This window comes from Oncorhynchus kisutch, linkage group LG13, assembly GCF_002021735.2.
Source record: "Oncorhynchus kisutch isolate 150728-3 linkage group LG13, Okis_V2, whole genome shotgun sequence".
NCBI classification, from domain to species: Eukaryota; Metazoa; Chordata; class Actinopteri; order Salmoniformes; family Salmonidae; genus Oncorhynchus; species Oncorhynchus kisutch.
In genome coordinates this window covers 37,147,341-37,168,361 of record NC_034186.2, presented here as the reverse complement: position 1 = coordinate 37,168,361, position 21,021 = coordinate 37,147,341, and the positions used below count along the sequence as shown (strand labels likewise).

The 21,021-nt window shown below is 44.2% G+C and overlaps 1 protein-coding gene and 1 long non-coding RNA gene across 2 annotated transcripts; one reads left to right on the top strand and one right to left on the bottom strand.

The window, feature by feature from the left end:
- The first annotated feature begins 1,865 nt into the window (after positions 1-1,865).
- On the top strand, positions 1,866-16,241 carry LOC109902479 (uncharacterized). The gene is made up of 4 exons (XR_002256893.2): positions 1,866-2,092; positions 2,276-2,395; positions 15,765-15,839; positions 15,972-16,241. It is a non-coding gene; the product is annotated as an uncharacterized LOC109902479 (long non-coding RNA).
- On the bottom strand, positions 15,327-19,766 carry atp5f1d (ATP synthase F1 subunit delta). The gene is made up of 5 exons (XM_020498860.2): positions 19,523-19,766; positions 18,456-18,609; positions 17,520-17,608; positions 15,993-16,136; positions 15,327-15,468 (listed from the first exon to the last, which is right to left on the bottom strand). The coding sequence occupies exons 1-4, from the start codon at positions 19,637-19,639 to the stop codon at positions 16,014-16,016; spliced, it is 483 nt and encodes a 160-aa protein (XP_020354449.1). The 5' UTR covers positions 19,640-19,766; the 3' UTR covers positions 15,327-15,468; positions 15,993-16,013.
- Positions 19,767-21,021: the final 1,255 nt, after the last annotated feature.

Below are 21,021 nucleotides of genomic sequence, written 5' to 3'. Positions count from 1 at the left end.
CAGATATCATCAAGAGTAATACAATCAAGGCACAGCATAGTACAGGGAGAGCTCTACACTGTTGATTTATGACAACTGAATGTGCATCAGATGGCAACAAGATCATATTGTATAGCAGTTTCATCAGTTAACATGAATACAAAGCCAGCGAGAGGTGGTTAGATTGGGATGGGAGGCCAAAAGTATGTGTAACCAATAGAGAGTCAGAGTCCCGAGTGTGAAAACAAACATAGTCTGTCCCACGGTTGGGTAAAGAAAGTTCGTAGTCAACAAAGCATGCAGGAGTCATGAGGCAAATAACAATATATAATATATAACGACTTCGGGCTAGCCATTGTGAGTTCAGAGTCACTCGCACCAAAAGTGCCTGTGTGCTGGAGGCGAGCGAAAGCTTGGGAGAGGGGGGAGTGTGGTGGTGATACCTGTACCAGACAGGGGGAGACAACCAGGGCAGACGGTGAACAGAGAGGGGTAAGTGTGGTGGGTATACCTGTACCAGACAGGGGGAGACAACCAGGGCAGACGGTGAACAGAGAGGGGTAAGTGTGGTGGTGATACCTGTACCAGACAGGGGGAGACAACCAGGGCAGACGGTGAACAGAGAGGGGTAAGTGTGGTGGTGATACCTGTACCAGACAGGGGGAGACAACCAGGGCAGACAGTGAACAGAGAGGGGTAAGTGTGGTGGTGATACCTGTACCAGACAGGGGGAGACAACCAGGGCAGACAGTGAACAGAGAGGGGTAAGTGTGGTGGTGATACCTGTACCAGACAGGGGGAGACAACCAGGGCAGACGGTGAACAGATCGCCAGGTGGAATCCAAGCAGCAGTGCAGCAGTCAGCGGGAGTAGGTGTCACACCCACCTGGGAGAAGATTTTATTTCTGGAGGTAGATTTCTTGTAGAAAATGCCTGTCTCTGAACAAGAGGAGGGGGCTTTAAGGCCTCTGGATTTGGGTAGGGTAGCCTGCCTGTTGTTGGGCTTAAAGGTTTCAACACCTCTCGCTTCACGTCAGTGCTAATTGAAATTGTATCTCTTTGTCTTAGCAAACTTGGTAGCCTTAGCGTTCAGTCCTTATAAAGTAAAATATATCATTGTAATGTATTTTTCTACATTTGTAAACATAAAAACAAACGTATCACTTTTTTCTATTATGAGGTATTGTATGTAGATTGATGAGGGGGGAAAAATAATTTAATACATTTTAGAATAAGGCTGTAATGTAACAAAATGCGAAAAAAGTCAAGGGGTCTGAAGACTTTCCGAATGCACAGTACACACAGACACACACATAATGGAGAAACATTGATCCTATTGAAGATCTGAGGCTATAGGCTACCCATCTATATGCTGGTGGTACACAGTGTTTGCAGGACAGTAAGAAACAGCTTTTCATAATCAGACAAACAGCCTGTCCTACACTCAGGAGGCAAAACATTTTATTGGCTGAGAAGATGGCATTTTTTCAGAGGGAGTGATATATTTTAATTTCATTCTACCTTATCTCTTTATGGCTGTGCCATGACCCTTTGTCAACATTATTATATGGATTATAAGATCAGAGCAACACAGCCATACAGATAGTCTATGGTAGGATAAGCATGTGTAGGCCTTTTAACAGACATATGCAGTATTTACTATATGGTGACTTCTCACATACTTCTGGACAGGAAAGAGTTTCTTGACAAGAGAGCATGCATGGAGTGGTGTGGGTGGATCGTAAACATTTCACATTGGATCTCAGATGTGTGTGTGACAGACAGTGTGTGATGAGTGTATGTGCGTGGGAGTGTGTGACAGTGTGAACGTGTGTGTGTGGGTGAGCAGCATTTCAGTCTATCAAAGTCACCAGCGGGCCGCCCCCGGCTTCAGAGACAAACAAATGAGAGCGAGAGAAGCCAGATTCAGTCGGTTCACAGCTTGTTGTTCTCAGGCGATGATATTCTCCTGAATCACACGGCAAGGCAGTGGGACACACCTGCCACGACCTAATGAAACTGTATGACAAGACAGGAAGTGGAAGAACAGACCCAGATGAGTGAGCCTTAAAGATTTACAGTGTGGAAAGTAAACCAATCTGGGAGTTCAACGGTGAGTCAAAGACTTTAATGATTTCAAACGGAATAAGCCAGAAGTGCACCTGTATACCTGAGGGCAGAATATTGGTATTCACATCAAATATCTCATGGCAGATCATTCCAACTCTTAGAAGAAATGGAGTGAACTTCTAGGAAAGCTCCCACTCACCACTCTAACCTGTTGTCTGATCCCCAGGCCCATATGAAGATAGAGAGCCTGTTAAGTATTAAGGCTGGAGGGGCTCAGGTGCAGTATAGTCAAGGCTCTGATCCCACACCTGCACCAGGAGGAACTTTGAATTGAAGCGGTTCTCAGGTAACAGTAACAGACGACTGATGACACATCAGTGGTTCTTACAGATTATAGCGCAGAACATGAGATTGAAAAAGTGTCAAACTTGCCAACTAGGTTATTGAATGTATACATTACTCTTTTAAATGGTTAGACTACTCCGTCAAACATGGTTTTCTGAATAAGTAATCAACACCATGTGTGTTGTGTACTCTACAAATCCATCCACAAAAAAATCCATGTGTACATTATACAATCGTGCCAAAGGTTTTGAGAATGACACAAATTTAAATATTCACAAAATCTGCTGCCTCAGTTTGTATGATGGCAATTTGCATATACTCCAGAATGTTATGAAGAGTGATCAGATGAATTGAAATGTATTTCAAAGTCCCTCTTTGCCATGCAAATGAACTGAATCCCCAAAACACATTTCCACTGCATTTCAGCCCTGCCACAAAAGGACCAGCTGACATCATGTCAGTGATTCTCTCGTTAACACAGGTGTGAGTGTTGACGAGGACAAGTCTGGAGATCACGCTGTCATGCTGATTGAGTTCGAATAACAGACTGGAAGCTTCAAAAGGAGGGTGGTGCTTGGAATCATTGTTCTTCCTCGGTCAACCATGGTTACCTTCAAGGAAACACGTGCCGTCATCATTGCTTTGCACAAAAAGGGCTTCACAGGCAAGAATATTGCCGCCAGTAAGATTGCACCTAAATCAACTATTTATCAGATCATCAAGAACTTCAAGGAGAGCGGTTCAATTGTTGTGAAGAAGGCTTCAGGACACCCAAGAAAGTCCAGCAAGCACCAGTACCGTCTCCTAAAGTTGATTCAGCTGCGGGATCGGGGCACCACTAGTACAGAGCTTGCTCAGGAATGGCAGCAGGCAGGTGTGAGTGCATCTGCATGCACAGTGAGGCGAAGACTTTTGGAGGATGGCCTGGTGTCAAGAAGGGCAGCAAAGAAGCCACTTCTCTCCAGGAAAAACATTAGGGACAGACTGATATTCTGCAAAAGGTACAGGGATTGGACTGCTGAGGACTGGGGTAAAGTCATTTTCTCTGCTGAATCCCATTTCCGATTGTTTGGGGCATCCGGAAAAAAAACTTGTCCGGAGAAGACAAGGTGAGCGCTACCATCAGTTCTGTGTCATACCAACAGTAAAGCATCCTGAGACCATTCATGTGTGGGGTTGCTTCTCAGCAAAGGGAGTGGTCACACTCACAATTTTGCCTAAGAACACAGCCATGAATAAAGAATGGTACCAACACATCCTCCGAGAGCAACTTCTCCCAACCATCCAGGAACAGTTTGGTGACGAACCATGCCCTTTCCAGCACCTTGCCATAAGACAAAAATGGCCAGGAAACTCCCCAGACCTTAATCCCATTGAGAACTTGTGGTCAATCCTCAAGAGGCGGGTGGACAAACAAAACCCCACAAATTCTGACAAACTCCAAGCATTGATTATGCAAGAATGGGCTGCCATCAGTCAGATTGTGGCCCAGAAGTTAATTGACAGCATGCCAGGGCGGATTGCAGAGGTCTTGAAAAAGAAGGGTCAACACTGCAAATATTGACTCTTTGCATCAACTTCAAGTAATTGTCAATAAAAGCCTTTGATATTTATGAAATGCTTGTAATTATACTTCAGTATTCCATAGTAACATCTGACAAAAATATCTAAAGACACTGAAGTAGCAAACCTTATGGAAATTAATATTTGTGTCATTCTCAAAACTTTTGGCCACGACTGTACATGTATACTCTCACCAGTGAGCTTAACTTTGAACCACAAACCTGGTCGTCTCTTTTTATTGGATAGGACCCCAAGGCATTATGGATAAAGGCCAAACATTTCACAAATCAGGCTCACATTTACTACATACAACTTACAGTATGGCTATGCAGTTATAGGATATCCTGACACCTTGTTTTTCCATCTTCCAACTGCCATTGCACAACATTTGATGTATCATCACACAGTTTCTTGGTCAACACATTCCTAACTGGCAGTTATAGCCGGATAAATGTACATTGTGTACAGTGTAAGTAATCCAAGGGACCATTCGTAAATGATTGGTCAATCAAATGTTCAGTCATTTGACTATCTCTTACACCTGAAACAGTGTCTATAGCTAGGGTTGAGTCAAACAGGAAGATAAGGGTGCAGCTATGAGCCAGGCCCTCCAGGCTGTATTGTCAACTATGGCTAACTCCTATTCACAAAAATTATACATCAATTACCTCATCATCAATGACTAAGACTTCTGACTGAAATTCAAACTGTTTCATACAGTATGTACTGTACTGCTGCTACTTTGCTGTATCATTGGACAAACATCAGGAAATGACTCATAAAGCTGGCAACCAGGCTGGTAAGAGAGGCTTTTTTAAAATCATTTTTGTTAACCAAACAGTTGTTTTGATCAGATCCTATCTCGAGCCAGAACCTTTTCTCATAATTTCTCATTGTTTTAGAATCGTTTCTCATTCTCATTTCAAAACACATCCCAGTTCGTGAGGCGGATAATCAGACACCTCGACTGACTCCTCAGTGGGACCTCACCCCTCCATCCCAATGTCCTGGCAGCTACTTACAGAGCACAGCCGGGTGTAAATGGTGTAAACTTAACACCCCCACAAAGTGGACCTGATAATTGCAGCCTTTTATGGTGTTGAAAGGCCCCACAATAAGACTCACCCTGGAACTCGCCTCAATGTGTTAAATAACCAAATTGAATCAACCCACCAGACACAAGCCAAGCACGATAAGAACCTTTATGGCGGTGAAGTTGGTCACGCCGGGAGGGTGTTAACTCAATTTGTTTGTTTGGCAGCTAGAGGCAGTGTATCAGAGGGACAAAGCGTGGACTGGAAAAGGTTAAACGTGACTTCATGGACTCAGAATGGGAGGGAAGTGCCCGGCAGAGCAGAACGGGATAGCTTGGCACTGAGGAATGGACTTCTTGGACATGACTAATTTCTTCTGGAAAATCTTAGAGACTGCCCTTATGAATATGAATCCCATCAGTTGTACATCTGTCCAGATGTCAGTGACATAATAAAGGCTGCCATGTTCCTGGTGTGTTTTCAAAAGGAACAAAGCAATGATACTGTGTACTGTACACAATGATCAGTACCAGATGCAGCCATTTCCTTTCTCGGTCCAAACAAGTTGAGAAACCACCCACTCGCTCTCCTCCCACACACTTATGAACACATCCACACCCACATGCCAGGACTCTGCAGAATCCCTTGGCCACTAATCCCTGTGTATCCTGGGCTTAATGCTGGATGACGAGCTGGTCTTATCTAATCAGCACTGAACTGGCAAACCCCCTCTACCACCTTTTTTCTTCATGCGGTCTCTTTATTTCTCTCTCTCTCTTCCTCTGACTCTCGCTCTCTCTTTCACCATCTCTATCCCTATCTCCCTCTTTCTTCCTCTCTCGGTTCTCTAATCATTGACACAAAAGGTCATTATCAGTCAGAGAGCCTGATTTCATTTCTGATGTCAGGAGAGTAGCGATCGCTGGCTGCGGCCTTCTCCCTATTGCACGCTTAAAATAGCACTATCATCACTGGTGACGTCATTCATTCCCCTCTCCTACTGGCTCAGCCCCGGCCGCTTTTCTCTCTCCCTCTGCCAGCGCCTCTTTCTCTCACTCTGATAACAGCATAGTGTGGGCTGTAAATCTATAGCTGAGGGTTCATTGTACTCTAGACTGCAGACTGAAGTCAGGTGTTCCAAGAATTGTCACGAGCAGGACAAATGAATGCAAATCAAATGTAGCTATCTCCGCCCCCCCCCCCCCCCCCCCCTTGACTTCCCCAGTTGGTCACAACTACATTGCACAAACTGATGACTGAAATGATCTCAATCCGTCATTTCTACGAAGGCATGTTTTTATACCAATCTACTGACAATGATATCCATCTGCAGTTGAAGCATTTATTCTGGATAGATTACATTACATCAATCAGTAGTGAGTCAGAGCAGCAACTTCAAACTGACCGTCTCCTCTACAGTATATCTACAGAAGTATATGACTAATGTAGGAGAGACTTGAGAGATCAAAGGAGACACTTGAGTGAGCCAACTGAAAAGGAATTTGATCACCTCGTGGCTCTCAAATGTGTGGGGGAGAAATTCTCCACACCAAACACATTTTTTATTTCAAGGATTGTATTATTCTGGGAATAATTTAGATCAACAGATCTGAAGTTGCACAATATCCTCACATTGTCTATTATAGTCTAGAAAAACACCCTGGGCAATGATAATACTTCAGACTAAGCACAGCAGTGTCAGAGGAAGGCCCAATTTATTTTTGAAGACTCCAGTCATCCAAGTCATAGACTGTTGTCTCTGCTACCGCACAGCAAGTGGTATCGGAGCGCCAAGTCTGGGTCCAAAAGTCTCCTTAACAGCTTCTACCCCCAAGCCATAAGACTGCTGAATAATTATTCAAATGGCCACCCAGACTATTTACATTGACCCCCTCCCCCCCTCCATTTGTTTTGTACACTGCTGCTACTCGCTGTTCATTATCTATGCATAGTAATTTCACCCCTACCTACACGTACAAATGACCTCGACTAACCTGTACCCCCACACATTGACTCAGTACCAGTACCCCCTGTATATAGCCTCGTTATTGTTATTTTATTTTGTTACTTTTCATTTTAAATGTTTACTTTAGTTTATTTAGGAAATATTTTCTCAACTCTATTTCTTGAACTGCATTGTTGGTTAAGGGCTTTCGGGAAGGTCTACTACTCCTGTTGTATTTGGCGCATGTGAAAAATACAATTTGATTTGATTTAAGATCGTGATCTGGCTATGTTTAGTCATGTTGAATATTGTTTCTGTTGACGTTACACGATACAGCCAGTCAGCCAACTATAACTTCACAGTTAATTAGTCAGACGTGTCTATTTTTACTGTCCAGTTGATATACCTGACATTAACTGCTTGTTAAGGATGTGTTTATCGTGCACGGCAAAGTTTAGCCATATCAATTATTTAAACAAAATACTTGGTAGGGGAGGTCAGACCCCTATTAATGACCCCTGGACAATGTAGAATACTCCTGGCCTCACAGTATTCTTAATGGACCACCAGAGAGATAGCTACCACCAGAGAGATAGCTACCAGCAGAGAGATAAGTACACCACTTCACTTTAAACATCTCCAGTCTCAGTCCTTTTCCGAACATTTTGGGAAAATCCCCTGAGATTCTAGTTGGAGGGAGTCCTTGCCTGACCACTGTGCTTTTGGAAATGCACGTGACGCACAGATCAATGACGGCATTCTGGGGATTCCTGACCACCCTGGCCGTGGCTATACACACACACAACCACTGCAATACAATGTCGTCTGACAAACAGATAACTGCAATGGTTATGGTCAGATTTAACCATAGCCGTCCCTGTAGCCCTGTTTGGTCTGGCAACTTAGGTCACTAGGGCACAGGCCATAATATGCAGGGATTAGCATTGAACGTCGTCATCAAGACCATGAAGAGGGTGGAAAATCCAAAGTGGGCTGACGTAGGGCGGAGAATCAGGGAGGAGGACGGTGACGCAGGAGCCAGGATGGATATCAGTGGAAACTTCTATGGAACATTACCCCTCTAGACAGGGATAGTCATGGCCTATATTAATCTACAGGTGTCTATCTATGGGGAGTTCTGCAGTTTAAAGGGGTTCACTGTTATATCAATTCAGACAGTGCCAAACCCCTGGGTGAACCTGTCCTTGTTGTTTCTGTCATCGAGCCCCCCAAAGTGTCACTGGCCAATCAGCACGGTGAGTCCGAGGGGACAACTGTGATAACTGCATTCCTCTGGTCCCTTAGCGCTGGGCCACAGCCACCTGACAGAATTTGATCAATGGGCCTGGCCTCCGGAGCAGACATTGGTGCCAGCTCCACCGTCCCCCAGACTGGAAGGTGTCAGGGGGAGATTGCGTGCAGGCATGAGGAGGACAGCTCTGAAATCTGGGCCCTGCCAGAGCTGATCTAAGCGTGTTAAAGGAGTTATGCCTGCCTGCCTTTGTTGTCCTCGGTGGAAACTAGCTCAATGGCATATTTTCCAAGTGCTTCAGAGGAGAGTCATGTGATTACGAAACCACTGAGCACTCAGTCACACAGGGAGAGAAGAGGGACAGTTAGCTAGCCAAAAGGAGGGGAGGATGGGGGGAGGGGTGGTGTGAGTCACTTTGACAGACCTTGCAGTGCGGGTACATTCTAAATTAACGTCCTCTGAACTTCAGTGCTTGTCAAAAGTTTCCAAACAACTCAAAGGACAGAAAAAAAGAAAGGAGATACTCACGAAGGTGTTCCTCTACTCTCCGTTCTCAACCCTTTGACTCTATTCCTCCAATAACAGGTCCTTACACTCATATGACCACATTATACTTATCTGGACACACCAGGCTATTAGAAGTACACTGACACGTCTGAGACAACACTTGACCCTCTTAAGAGTTCTAGTTGTCTGTGTGTATATGTGTGTGTGTGTCACACACACCTTTGTGTGTGTAAAACAAATACATTCATTTGTGGTGCTCTGTGTTATGGAAAGAGAGGGACCAATCAGAACAGGAGAATGTGTGTTCACGAGTCTTCTTTAAATTCCCATCGGGCAGGAAAACAAAGACCATCCCATCCCAGATCCCTCTGATGGACGTCTCACAGGGAAGTTCCAAAATACGACTAACTCAAAAGATGTTGCCAGCCAAAAGGCCCTAGCCCCTTGTTTGGTAAGAGCAAAGTGAATGGCTTGGCCAGGATCTACATGCTAGCACTGTCATCCACAGCTGTCACCAGAAGAGGCCCTCCCATCCGGCCGGCCCGCCATGCAGTATTATTGTAGCAACATGCTGTGAATGACATGTAGAATTGACTGTAAGTGATCACAGGATGATATAAAAAGGTCACTAGGACATACAAAAATATGAAAATCCCCTCTCTCTCCCAACATAGTTAGGTCAATGCCCAAATGAACATGAATGGCTTGGCAAATGAACAACGTTGGGGCACTGTTATGATCTTTTCAGCGCTGCTGCAAAGTTATTTTCTACCAGACTATCTGACTCAATCTAAATGTACAGCACATAGGCCTTCTGAAAGAACATGCTTGCCTCGATGAGCTCTCCCCCAATTACCTAGTGAATCACACAACAGTGTTAGAAAGTGGAGGGGGTTAATGCATTTACAGACCCCTGTGCCCACAGCCTCACCCTGGCAATCCACTCATCTCTCCCCCTCTGTCCTACCCTACTGTTGGAATGCCACAGTGCCACAAACAGCATTGTTAGCAGCCCCAGGGAGAGCCAGGGATATTTTACACAGTGATCCCAGCCAAGGCAGTCACGACTAGCCCCGCCATTTTGTTTTTGCACAACCTCAGGCAGAGAGGGGAAGAAACAGATGTATTTTAATTGGAACACTCTAGCAGTATCTGTAAAATCAAGTTGTGAGGAGGATGTTTTTTTTATGCTGGCATGAACGAACAACTGAATGAGGATCAAAGGTGTGAAAAATGTAAGGATTTCCTTGAAGAAAGCCCAAGGTGATGACTCAGAGCTCATTGCATGCAAACATGCAGCACATTTCAGACAAAATGCGTCCCACCTCGGCTCTCTCTAGGAAGTGGACAGGCAGTGTTAAACAGCACAGAACAAAGGAAGGCTGGGGTGCTCTGTGTGTGTTCACATGGTATTAGATACAGATATTAAACCATAGCAAAAACTCTCAAATGCTCTCTCTCAGGAATACACACAATGATTACCTGATTATGATTACCTGACATCAAATAAAACTTTGTCAAATGCGCCGAATACAACAAGTGTAGACCTTACCGTGAAATGCTTACTTTACAAGCCCTTAACCAAAAGTGCAGTTCAAGAAGAGTTAAGAAAATATTTACCAAAAAAACTTAAGTAAAAAATAATACAAATAAAAATAAACACAATAACATAACTATAACGAGGCTATATACAGGGGGTACAGGTTAGAGGTAATTTGTACATGTAGGTAGGTGGGAAGTGACGATGCATAGATAATAAACAGTGAGTAGCAGCAGCTTACAAAACAAATGGAGGGGTAATAGTCTGGTGGCCATTTGATTAATTGTTCTTATGGCTTGGGGGTAGAAGCTGTTAAGGAGCCGTTTAGTCCTAGACTTGGCGCTCCGGTACTGCTTGCTGTGCGGTAGCAGAGAGAACAGTCAACTGTCTTGGTGTGTTTGGACCACGATAGATCGTTGGTGATGTGGACACCAAGGAACTTGAAACTGTCGACCCGCTCCACTACAGCCCTGTTGGTGTTAATGGGGGCTTGTTCGGCCCGCCTTTTCCTGTAGTCCACAATCAGCTCCCTTGTCTTGCTCACATTGAGGTTGTTGTCCTGGTACCACACTGCAAGTTCTCTGAATTACTCCTAATAGGCTGTCTCATCGTTGTCGGTAATCAGGCCTACCACTGTTGTGTCGTCAGCAAACTTAATGATGGTGTTGGAGTCGTATTTGGCCACACAGTCGTGGGTGAACAGGGAGTACAGGAGGGGACTAAGTACACACCCCTGAGGGGCCCCAGTGTTGAGTTTAAGCGTGGCAGACATGTTGTTGCCTACCCTGTCCACCTGGGGGGCGGCCCGTCAGGAAGTCCAGGATCCAGTTGCAGGGGGAAGTGTTTAGTCCCAGGGTTTTTAACTTAGTGATGAGCTTCGTGGGCACTATGGTGTTGAACGCTGAGCTGTAGTCAATGAACAGAATTCTCACATAGGTGTTCCTTTTGTCCAGGTGGGAAAGGGCAGTGTGGAGTGTGATTCAGATTGTGTCATCTGTGGATCTGTTGGGGCGTTATGCAAATTGGAGTGGGTCTAGGGTATCCGGGAGAATGTGGTTGATGTGAGCCATAACCAGCTTTTCAAAGCACTTCAGGGCTCCCGATGTGAGTGCTACAGGCGGTAATCATTTAGGCAGGTTACCTTCGCTTCCTTGGGCACAGGGACTATGGTGGTCTGCTTGAAACATGTATGTATTGCAGAGAGGTTGAAAATGTCAGTGAAGACACTTGCCAGTTGGTCGGCGCATGCTTTGAGTACCCGTCCTGGTAATCCATCTGGCCCCGCATCTTTGTGAATGTTGACCTGTTTAAAGGTCTTGCTCATATCGGCTACCGAGAGCGTTATCACACAGTCATCCAGAACTGCTGGTGCTCTCATGCATGCTTCAGTGTTGATTGCCTTGAAGCGAGCATAAAAGGCATTTAGCTCGTCTGCTAGCCTCACGTCACTGGGCAGCTCGCGTCTGTTTCCCTTTGTAGTCTGTAATAGTTTTCAAGCCCTGACACATCAGACGAGCGTCAGAGCCGGTGTAGTAGGATTCCATCTTAATCCTGTATTGACGCTTTGCTTGTGTGATGGTTCGTCTGAGGGCATAGCGGGATTTCGTATAGGCGTCCGGATTAGTGTCCCGCTCCTTGAAAGCGGCAGCTCTAGACTTTAGCTTGATGCGGATGTTGCCTGTAATCAATGGCTTCTGGTTGGGGTATGTACGTACGGTTGGGGTATGTACGTAGTGTTTGCTTATAAGCAGGAATCAGTTGGATAGAGGATATAATTATGGTAAGATTTGCCAAATGAAGCGTGGGGAGATGCATCTCTCTGTGTGGAGTGAAGACCATTTGCTCCTAGCCACAAAGCTGATTAACTCAAGCCAGCAGCAGGATGTTTGTTGCGGATTGGCGACTTTCTCCGAAATGCCCCACACTCCTATTTGTGGAAACGTTACCTAGCTGGTCCACTGGCTGGCTGTTTGTGAGAAGAAGAGAAATGGGTCAGTGGCGTGGGTGTGGGCGCCAGAATCAGGCCTCAACTCCCACTCCCAGCCTGGATGCAGTATCTGACAGCTGACTGAGAGTCTGCAGGCCCCCTCTTTACACAGAACCACCAAAAGGTCAGGTACTTCAATCAGTTTAGCCCTCTGCTGCCTCTCAGTGCACAGCCAAGCTTGACTTTGCCCCAGGCTGTACAGGTGTCTGCTAGCTTTAGCACACACTACACAGACAAACAACCTGGATTGAATTCTGTTGTTTTTGTGTGTGTCTGAATACCGATCTAATTGGTGGTTGATGATTTCGCTGTTGGTGACGTGTGTGTGTGTAATTCAGATATACTATCCTCAAGACATTTTTATTTAACATACCTTTTTGATTTCCCAACCCTCTAATTTTCCCAATGCTCGAAGGCCTTTCATTTCCTCTCACACAGCACGCTCCCAATACCATCTCAAAAAGGACCACCTGCCACAAGCAAACACTTTCACCACTGATACTTAAAACTTCTCCAAATTACACACTTCTAAAACGTACTTATTAATTTGTTACATAATTACACACGTTATGTTATTTTCCATAATACGCTACCTTCCTACAGTGAAGGGCTGGTATTAATATTAATAACAAAAGGGAAATGTCAAGTAGACCACTGATAGTGTGAAGGAGGCCACATAGGATACAAAAAAAAAAAACTGGTAATTGTACATGAATATGTACATTGAGCCTTACAACTACATTGGAATACAGGCAATGAATAGGTGTTACAAACTAGTATCCAGTGAGAGCCATTTATACCGAAGAAACTTGTGAGATGTTTTAGGGCTGAAGTTAATAGATACGTAAAAATTAATGGGGACAGACTAGTAAACATAAACGGTAGCGTAGATATCTGACCAAATGACGCAAGATTTTAGTTCTGGGTTAACCGCGATAAGAATCTCTTTCAGCGTAGACTCTGTAATAGCAGTTGAGTAAGACTGGTGCAGCAGAGGGGGACTGATTAGTGGTCAGAAAGCATTCAACCAGCCTATGGAGTCATGTTATTGTGACATGGTTGAGCCATTTAAGTGCTCAATAGGAACACTGTGTCCCTGTTCTCTGCCTTCACTTGATTCAGTTACAGCTTCCTCAGGGATCTCATTCTAATGCCACAGGACAACCCCCAAAATGGCCTCCCCTTCCCTGTCCTTTGTACAGTAACTGCAATTCCTGAAAGTGGCATCCCCCTCGAGATGACTTCTCAATCCACAGCGTCACCAACTGGAGTCACTGCTTAGAAACTAGTATGTAGAGTGTCAATTGATCACAACCCATTCTTTGGACCTCAAATCCAGTATGTGAGTAAGCCTGCACAGTTTGATTTACAAACACCCCACATGCTGATGAAGCACATGGACATTTTCTGCTTCAGCCTTCTATAAAAGAGGTGTTCTAAGGTGACTAAACTGGATCAATATCAGGTTTCTACATACTGATAATAAAGCTGGAATAAACGTGTCTGACAGGATTGTTTCATCTCCTTCCGGGTCCTGGCCTGTTCAGAGCGGTTCTGCTCTGTTCTCTTCTGCCTTTAGGCCCAGGGGCTGTGCAGCTGGAACAAGACTCAGTGAGAGTGGCAGATTAGGAAGGAGACAGGATGTGGAGGCTTAAAAATATATCCCATGTTAATGGAAACTGGAGTTTCCACTATTGTGAATCACATGACTTAGTCCTCTTCATAACACCTAGCATGGAATAACCTAATAAAATGTCATGTTATTTTCCTGCGTCTGCCTGCAGAAACTGATCCACATTTTCCACTGACTAGTCTATGGACATACCCCTGCCTTTGGCCAGGACACTAAGGAGTTTGCTGACAAGGTAGAAACCTCAAGATGTGACAAGCCAGCACCTCATTAAATAGCAATTTTAACAAGCAGGCTTTAAAAACAATTGACAGTTCCATCATGGGTCCAAATTTGGTTATGACAAGAGTTAATGTAAAAAAAATAAAAAATTTAATAAAAATAGGTGCAAGGGGCCAGTCTTTTAACAGAAGCTTGATCACTAGTAAAATGGGGCCTGGCTAGAGTTGTGACATTCAGAAAACCGGTTGTGGTTGGAACTCTGAAAGCATCCAGTCCACACATGATTAGAGCTCTGGAGTGCTCACGTTAACATGAACAGAGGCATTTTCTTCAATGCCACTGCATTCGGTTTCAAACGGGCAATTTTCCTGGCAGTGCCACAGAAACCTGAGGTCACCATATTGACTCCCAGTATAAACATGCTCACGCCTAGGGACAAAGAGGGAGTAATGGAGACCTTTAAATACAGCCAACACCCCCCCCCCCCCCCCCCCCAGTCATTGAGTAACACCTACGCGAACCACCTGACAAAATGTCCAACGATGAAATTAGCATGCAGACCAATTCAATATTGGACAAAAATAACATTCAATGCCTTTAATCATTTAATTATAAAGGCATTATAAATCACAACATAGCTGAACCAAAATGTGATTATAATAGCTACCCTTGGTTGAAGTGGTTGTCTCACCACAAAGAGACAGACTTGCTGTGACTGGCCTACCACGGTTTATGGGAAAACACTGCCACAAAGTGGCGGAAATGAGAACTGCAACAAGCTCCACAACAAAATACAGGCGCTCCACAACAAAATACAGGCGCTCCACAACAAAATACAGGCGCTCCACAACAAAATACAGGCGCTCCACAACAAAATACAGGCGCTCCACAACAAAATACAGGCGCTCCACAACAAAATACAGGCGCTCCACAACAAAATACAGGCGCTCCACAACAAAATACAGGCGCTCCACAACAAAATACAGGCGCTCCACAACAAAATACAGGCGCTCCACAACAAAATACAGGCGCTCCACAACAAAATACAGGCGCTCCACAACAAAATACAGGCGCTCCACAACAAAATACAGGCGCTCCACAACAAAATACAGGCGCTCCACAACAAAATACAGGCGCTCCACAACAAAATACAGGCGCTCCACATTGTACACAGAATGTTCGTTCACTTTCCCCTCATAATAATGAGCTCACAATACCACTCACTGAATCTAACATAAAGACAGACAATGACTGGCAGGTAAATCCAAATAAATTTATTGGTAATTTCATTCCACTGTACAAAGCAAGCATGAGATCTTGCAGTTACTGACTTCACGGGGCAGGGAAACAAATAAAGTTGGAGAATTTTCATTTCTGGTATACCAACACGACATCTAGAACAAAGAAGAAAATATGATTAGGGTAAGTACGAAGGTTTTAAATAAATATTTTCACAAGTAATCTAGAAATAACATTGAGTGTGCTAATGACCCTTTTTGAAAGCTACCTCTGGATGGACACTTGCCAAGATAATCAGCGATCAAGTCGTTGTGATCCCCCTGGTGGGTGGATCAATGCATAATGTCAATCATTTGTTGCTAGCCAATATCAAAGCTTGCCAGCAAGAGCTGCCCTCCCGATTGGCTGTTGCGCTAGTTGCCGACCTTTAAGTCTCTGTGTCTCCCCTCAGGTCTCCTCCTTTTATTAAAAATGACCGGTCACTGGGAGCTAGGTGGTGGATTATCTCAGCAAGTGTGAACAGCAGGTAATACTTTTGAAATACGCATCGGTGATGGTGGCAAGAAGTAAATGATCATGGGTGGAATGCATTTTAAAAGGTACTCTAACAAGGTCTAGGACGCAAGACTCATATACTCTTCACTTTTCCACCACAAAGATACATGTCTGCAGCACTTACCACAGAGACAAGTCCCACGGCCTACTCCAGGGCTTTGACGATGGCCTCGTTGGCGTCTATGTTGATCTGGACCTCAGCCCTGGCAGCCTCGTCAGACGCTGATGCCATCTCAGACTGGGCCTTCTCCAGGTTGGCCTTGGCAGCCTAAGAGAGGCGTCAGATACACGTCAATACAATAACAGTTTCTGCATATGTGTACTATGATGCAATGTGTTAGATATCATGCACACTAAATATTCTAGCACAGTACAAACACTGTCTTTATATTTCTCACATTTGACTGAATAACCAATTGAGGCAAATCATGTTTTAGACAGGGGTCAGAGCTAGGCAGCCAGACCAGTGCAAGTATTGTCAGGGGAAACACTTCAGTGATGCTCCAGCTACAGAAACCTATACAGTTATGGCTCATTGGGGCAAAAACATAAGGGGGGCATAGCCTATTGAGCTTTATGATTCTTCCAGGCAGATACATGAACTCATTCCAATATACCAGTTTATGTTAAAAGTAGGTCAGGGAGCATATATGGGAAGAGAGAGACTAGCATAGCAAATTCACGTTGCCTCTTTCCTGTGGAAAGCCCATTTGTCACAGTAGTGTTTACAGCATAGAAATGCCAAACATTAGTTAAAGGTCTCCCAGCGGGGACTTGACACATCTGTTATAACTCAACAGTGACTGACCTTTCCTGCCTTATTAACAGCAGGGCCTCCTGTGCATTTTTATCTAACAGGGGGGGGGGGTCAAGTTGACAGTGTGTGCCCTCCTTGGGCGGGGTCAAAGAGAGAACGAGCACCTCTATGATGAACGTGTGTAATTGGCTGATGTGGATGTGAATGAACAACATGGCCTTGGGGACATTTCATACACACTGACATGTTTTGACTGACATTTGGGCCAATGCTGTGCAATACACTAATGTTGAGGAAGGGATTTGGACATTTCATGGAAGGTTTACTTCATAGCTTTACAAAGGTCTGACTGAGGAGAGCTGTACACAGTTATTGTCTTTATAAAGGGCACTGGGATTGGCAAAGGGCTCCTGTTGGGTTTCAATCAATCAATGACTGACTGGCTCTGCATGGGCTGAATGAGCCTGCCAATCACACCTCTCTAGCCTGGCTTTCCCAATCACGCGAGTCTTCCTGTAAGCCTAATCTAGAGAATGGCTTAAAACAAATGTCGAGGATGGGCAGTTCTTAAATTGGGTAGACATCCAGTTAAGGCTAGGCGAAGATTTTATTTCTGATGGACAGCCATTAATGGGCATGAACCGGAATACTTTTTCCACAATTGAAGCATTAGAAAACAGAGGTCATCCCTATGCCAGTCTTCCAGACCAGCTCTAACACACCTGGTAAAACGAATCACGCTCCAACTAGCTACTACGATTAGCCTAGTTGATAACTAGAGTCAGGGTGTGTTGATGGCACAAGCCTGCTCACCCTGTGGTTCTCAAGGACCAGAGTTCCCCACCCGTTACCATAGAAATACTACATCGGTCAATAGGAGTTGGTGATACTTACAGCCACATCCAGCTGGTCCAAGGGGAAGGCCTCCTCAGCCAGCAGCTGCACTGAGGAGTCTGCGTTCACTGTGATTGACCCGCTGCTCACTACAAAACATACACAGAATCTGTGAATATACATACCAACCTGTTCCACCCAGCAGTAGGACTACACTATTGAAGTTAGTGCATTTAATTGACTGCACCAGCAAGCCTCTCTTAAAGTTCAGTGTAGCCATTTTGTTTTAGTTGATTTCAAAAATCAGGGAATTAGCCTACAATTTGAGTGTTACACTAAAAAGTGAGATCTCTCAGTCTAGGACACAGTCATCATTATCCCCACAAATCGAGACAGGGCTGACCCCTGCTGGATAGTCCATATTAGTGGCCAGATATTGATATGGAACTGACCCTTGCAATCTATTAATAGGAATTTCAACATTGAAAGCATGTGCAAGTATTGTCCCCATTTGATACATTTTACATTAAGTAAATTCACTTTGAAACGATTGCTTTTAGTAACCAGTTTGGTATCGAGATGTGGCAGTGAAAATACAATCAAAGCGTTCAAATTACATATAGGCCCACTACTGGCATTTCCACATTTCCTGATACAATATGGCTGTCAGGATAAATATCAAGCCATAGTGAATCAAATACAGTTCTTGAAGGTGACACCACTGAAGTCCCTTTTCACATAAATATCAGAGGTCAGACACTGTCCTACCATTTCATAAAGGATGATTAAAAAGTGGTATTTTCACAATGTTGCTACACCTATCCAACTCCAACCATTTTAGATGTAGCCTAGGCAAGGACCTAGATGTTAGGGGAAAGGCTTAGGGGTTGATTTGGGATTGGGCAATTCTGAACCAGGATCCCCTCTCACATCAGGTACGACAGAGGTCATGAGACCCGCCCACTATTCCATCTACATGATCAAGCCACATCTTACCAAAGAATTTAGCTGCGGAGCCATCATCGTTGAACACTGTGACCACGCCAGGCCTGAGGACCTGCAGAGTGGGGACGTGGGCAGGGAGGATACCAAAAGCACCAGTCAGTGTGGGCACATCAACCTGTTTCACACTGGCCTCCTTGAAGTACACCTGGGAGAAGGAGAAACATAAGCAGACATTACTGTACTTGACTGTTATCACCTTTCAGATGAGAATTGAAGTGGGATGTTTCAATATTATCCGTGGAAATACACACAATCTGTGCATGCATTACTAGATTGTTGTTTCTAATGAAGTATATGCATGTTTACTGAGGTGTTATGTTACTCCACTTTGAGGTCCTGGTGCATTGCAGATAGTTATGTTTATATGCCATTACTGCCTGACAGAGGTTAAATAGCAAGTGCATACTTCTCTCTTCAATTAATCTTTAGAGTTGACTGTCGAGTTATGTAGTTAGCTAGGTACGACATTATGTATCCAACTAGCTAGCAAATAGCGTACTGTCAGACGCAAAGTGTACGGTTCAATTATACATAGCTTGCAGAATAGCTATACGTGTGGCTAAAAAGGTGCCGTCCGCACAAGACTGACTACTTAGCCAACGAGTTATTAAATCAGAAAGTAACGTTATTACTAACTATGGAATATAATTCCCTTTCTATTCTCAAGGTGACAGAACAACAGAAACTGCAAGGCCCTGTGACCAAACATTTTTGGTAGCTAACGTTAGCTAGCTAAAGTAGTTAACAATTGAAAGCTAGCAAGTGGCAACACTGACAGTAGGACTGTCAAAGTGGCAAGCTTTGTAGGCTTGGTTGGAAAATCCATTTTACAATTATGTGCACCAGACTGGTGACAAGTTCAAGCCAACTAAGACTGGTGACAGGTTCAAGCTAACTAACCACGCCTAAGCATATAGGTACATTTTGGTAATATTTACATGAATAACTAGCAAAGTGCATAGGGTTTTCATAATGCCTATTAAAATGAGGAGCTAGCGATCTAGACAACTTACTACGTTAGTAGGCCCAAAAGCCTTGCCAACCCCGGATTCGCTTACCTGCGTTGGAGACGCAAATGTGAAGGACATCTGGGAAGAGCCTGAGGGTGCGTCGGCGTAACATCTTGCTTGCCTCAATACAGGAATAGAGCGACGGAGAAACCTTGCTGCCATCATTTTTGTGGAATAAATCTAATTCAGGTTCAACCCGAAACGAAAGGATCCCCTAGCCCTTGTGTGAAGTCAGTCAAACAGTGTGCGCCTGATAGGACAAGGACGTTGGTAACCTACCCACAATTCCTTATGAGTGCTCAAAGCATGAAGGGAAATGTAGTTATTTTCCAGAAGCGACGCATTCAATCCAAAAATTCAGTGTTTAATCTGAAATCAGTGTGTCGTTCAGTGTGATCTTTAAAATTAAATAAGTAATATTTTGTGTATATTCTGCTATTGTAAATAACCTGAACATGTATATGCTTATTTATGGTCGTGTGAAACATCTCATACTTTACTGCCAGAGTGTGGCGCTGTTAGAATGTAAAAAATGATCAGCTGTTGTTTAGTACTATCCTCACCCTAACCCTATCCTCACCCTAACCTATCTCAGATATGGGGGAGTGAGGCCTAAGAGGGTTGAATAAATCAGCAACAAATGTCAACTTCAGTGGGGTGACGTCCCAAGGATTCCGCTTAGACTTTTCATCCTTGATCGATCATCAGGTGTTGGCTGACCCATCAAGGTGGTTGTTGCTGATTTATAAAACCCTCTTAGGCCTCACTCCCCCCTATCTAAGATATTTACTGCAGCCTTCGTCCTTCAGATACAACACCCGTTCTGCAAGTCACATTCTGTTAAAGGTCCCCAAAGCACACACATCCTTGGGTCGCTCGTCTTTTCAGTTCGCTGCAGCTAGCGACTGGAACGAGCTGCAACAAGCACTCAAACTGGACAGCTTTACCTCAGTCTCTTCATTCAACGACTCAACAATGGACACTTACTGACAGTTGTGGCTTTTTGCGTGATGTATTGTTGTCTCTACCTCCTTGCCCTTTGTGATGTTGTCTGTACCCTGTTTTGTGCTGCTACCATGTGTTGTCATGTGTTGCTGCCATGTTACGATGTCGTCTTAGGTCTCTCTTTATGTAGTATTATGTTGTCTCTTGTCGTGATGTGTGTTTTGTCCTATATATTTCATTTGTTTTATTTTTAATCCCAGGCCTCGCTCCTGCAGGAGGACTTTTGCCTTTTGGTAGGCCTTCATTGTAAATTATTTGTTTTTAACTGACTTGCCTGGTTAAAGAAAATCAGAAGTTACCTTGTGATAGCCTACTGATCTGTCTTACCAGATGTGAGTAAATAATATAGAGCTGCAAGCAGGCCTACCCACCTTGGGTGCTCAAATGGCCTACATTAAAGTAGTCTACTACATAAGAATGTTCAGAACATAACCTTATCATCCAGAAGACCTATTCACTTTTCATCTTGTCGATCTGTATATACCTCTTCAATTAATTAATGAACCGATTCTACATTCCAAACATAATATGAATTTAGGTGT

What these genes read in the sequence shown, in the direction of transcription:
- atp5f1d (XM_020498860.2), bottom strand. Translation starts at nt 19,639, where the DNA reads ATGATGGCAGCAAGGTTTCTCCGTCGCTCTATTCCTGTATTGAGGCAA. An exon ending in CATTTGCGTCTCCAACGCAG is followed by an intron (nt 18,610 to 19,522) that starts GTAAGCGAATCC and finishes TCCTTCTCCCAG; the next exon opens with GTGTACTTCAAGGAGGCCAG. An exon ending in CTCCGCAGCTAAATTCTTTG is followed by an intron (nt 17,609 to 18,455) that starts GTAAGATGTGGC and finishes TATGTTTTGTAG; the next exon opens with TGAGCAGCGGGTCAATCACA.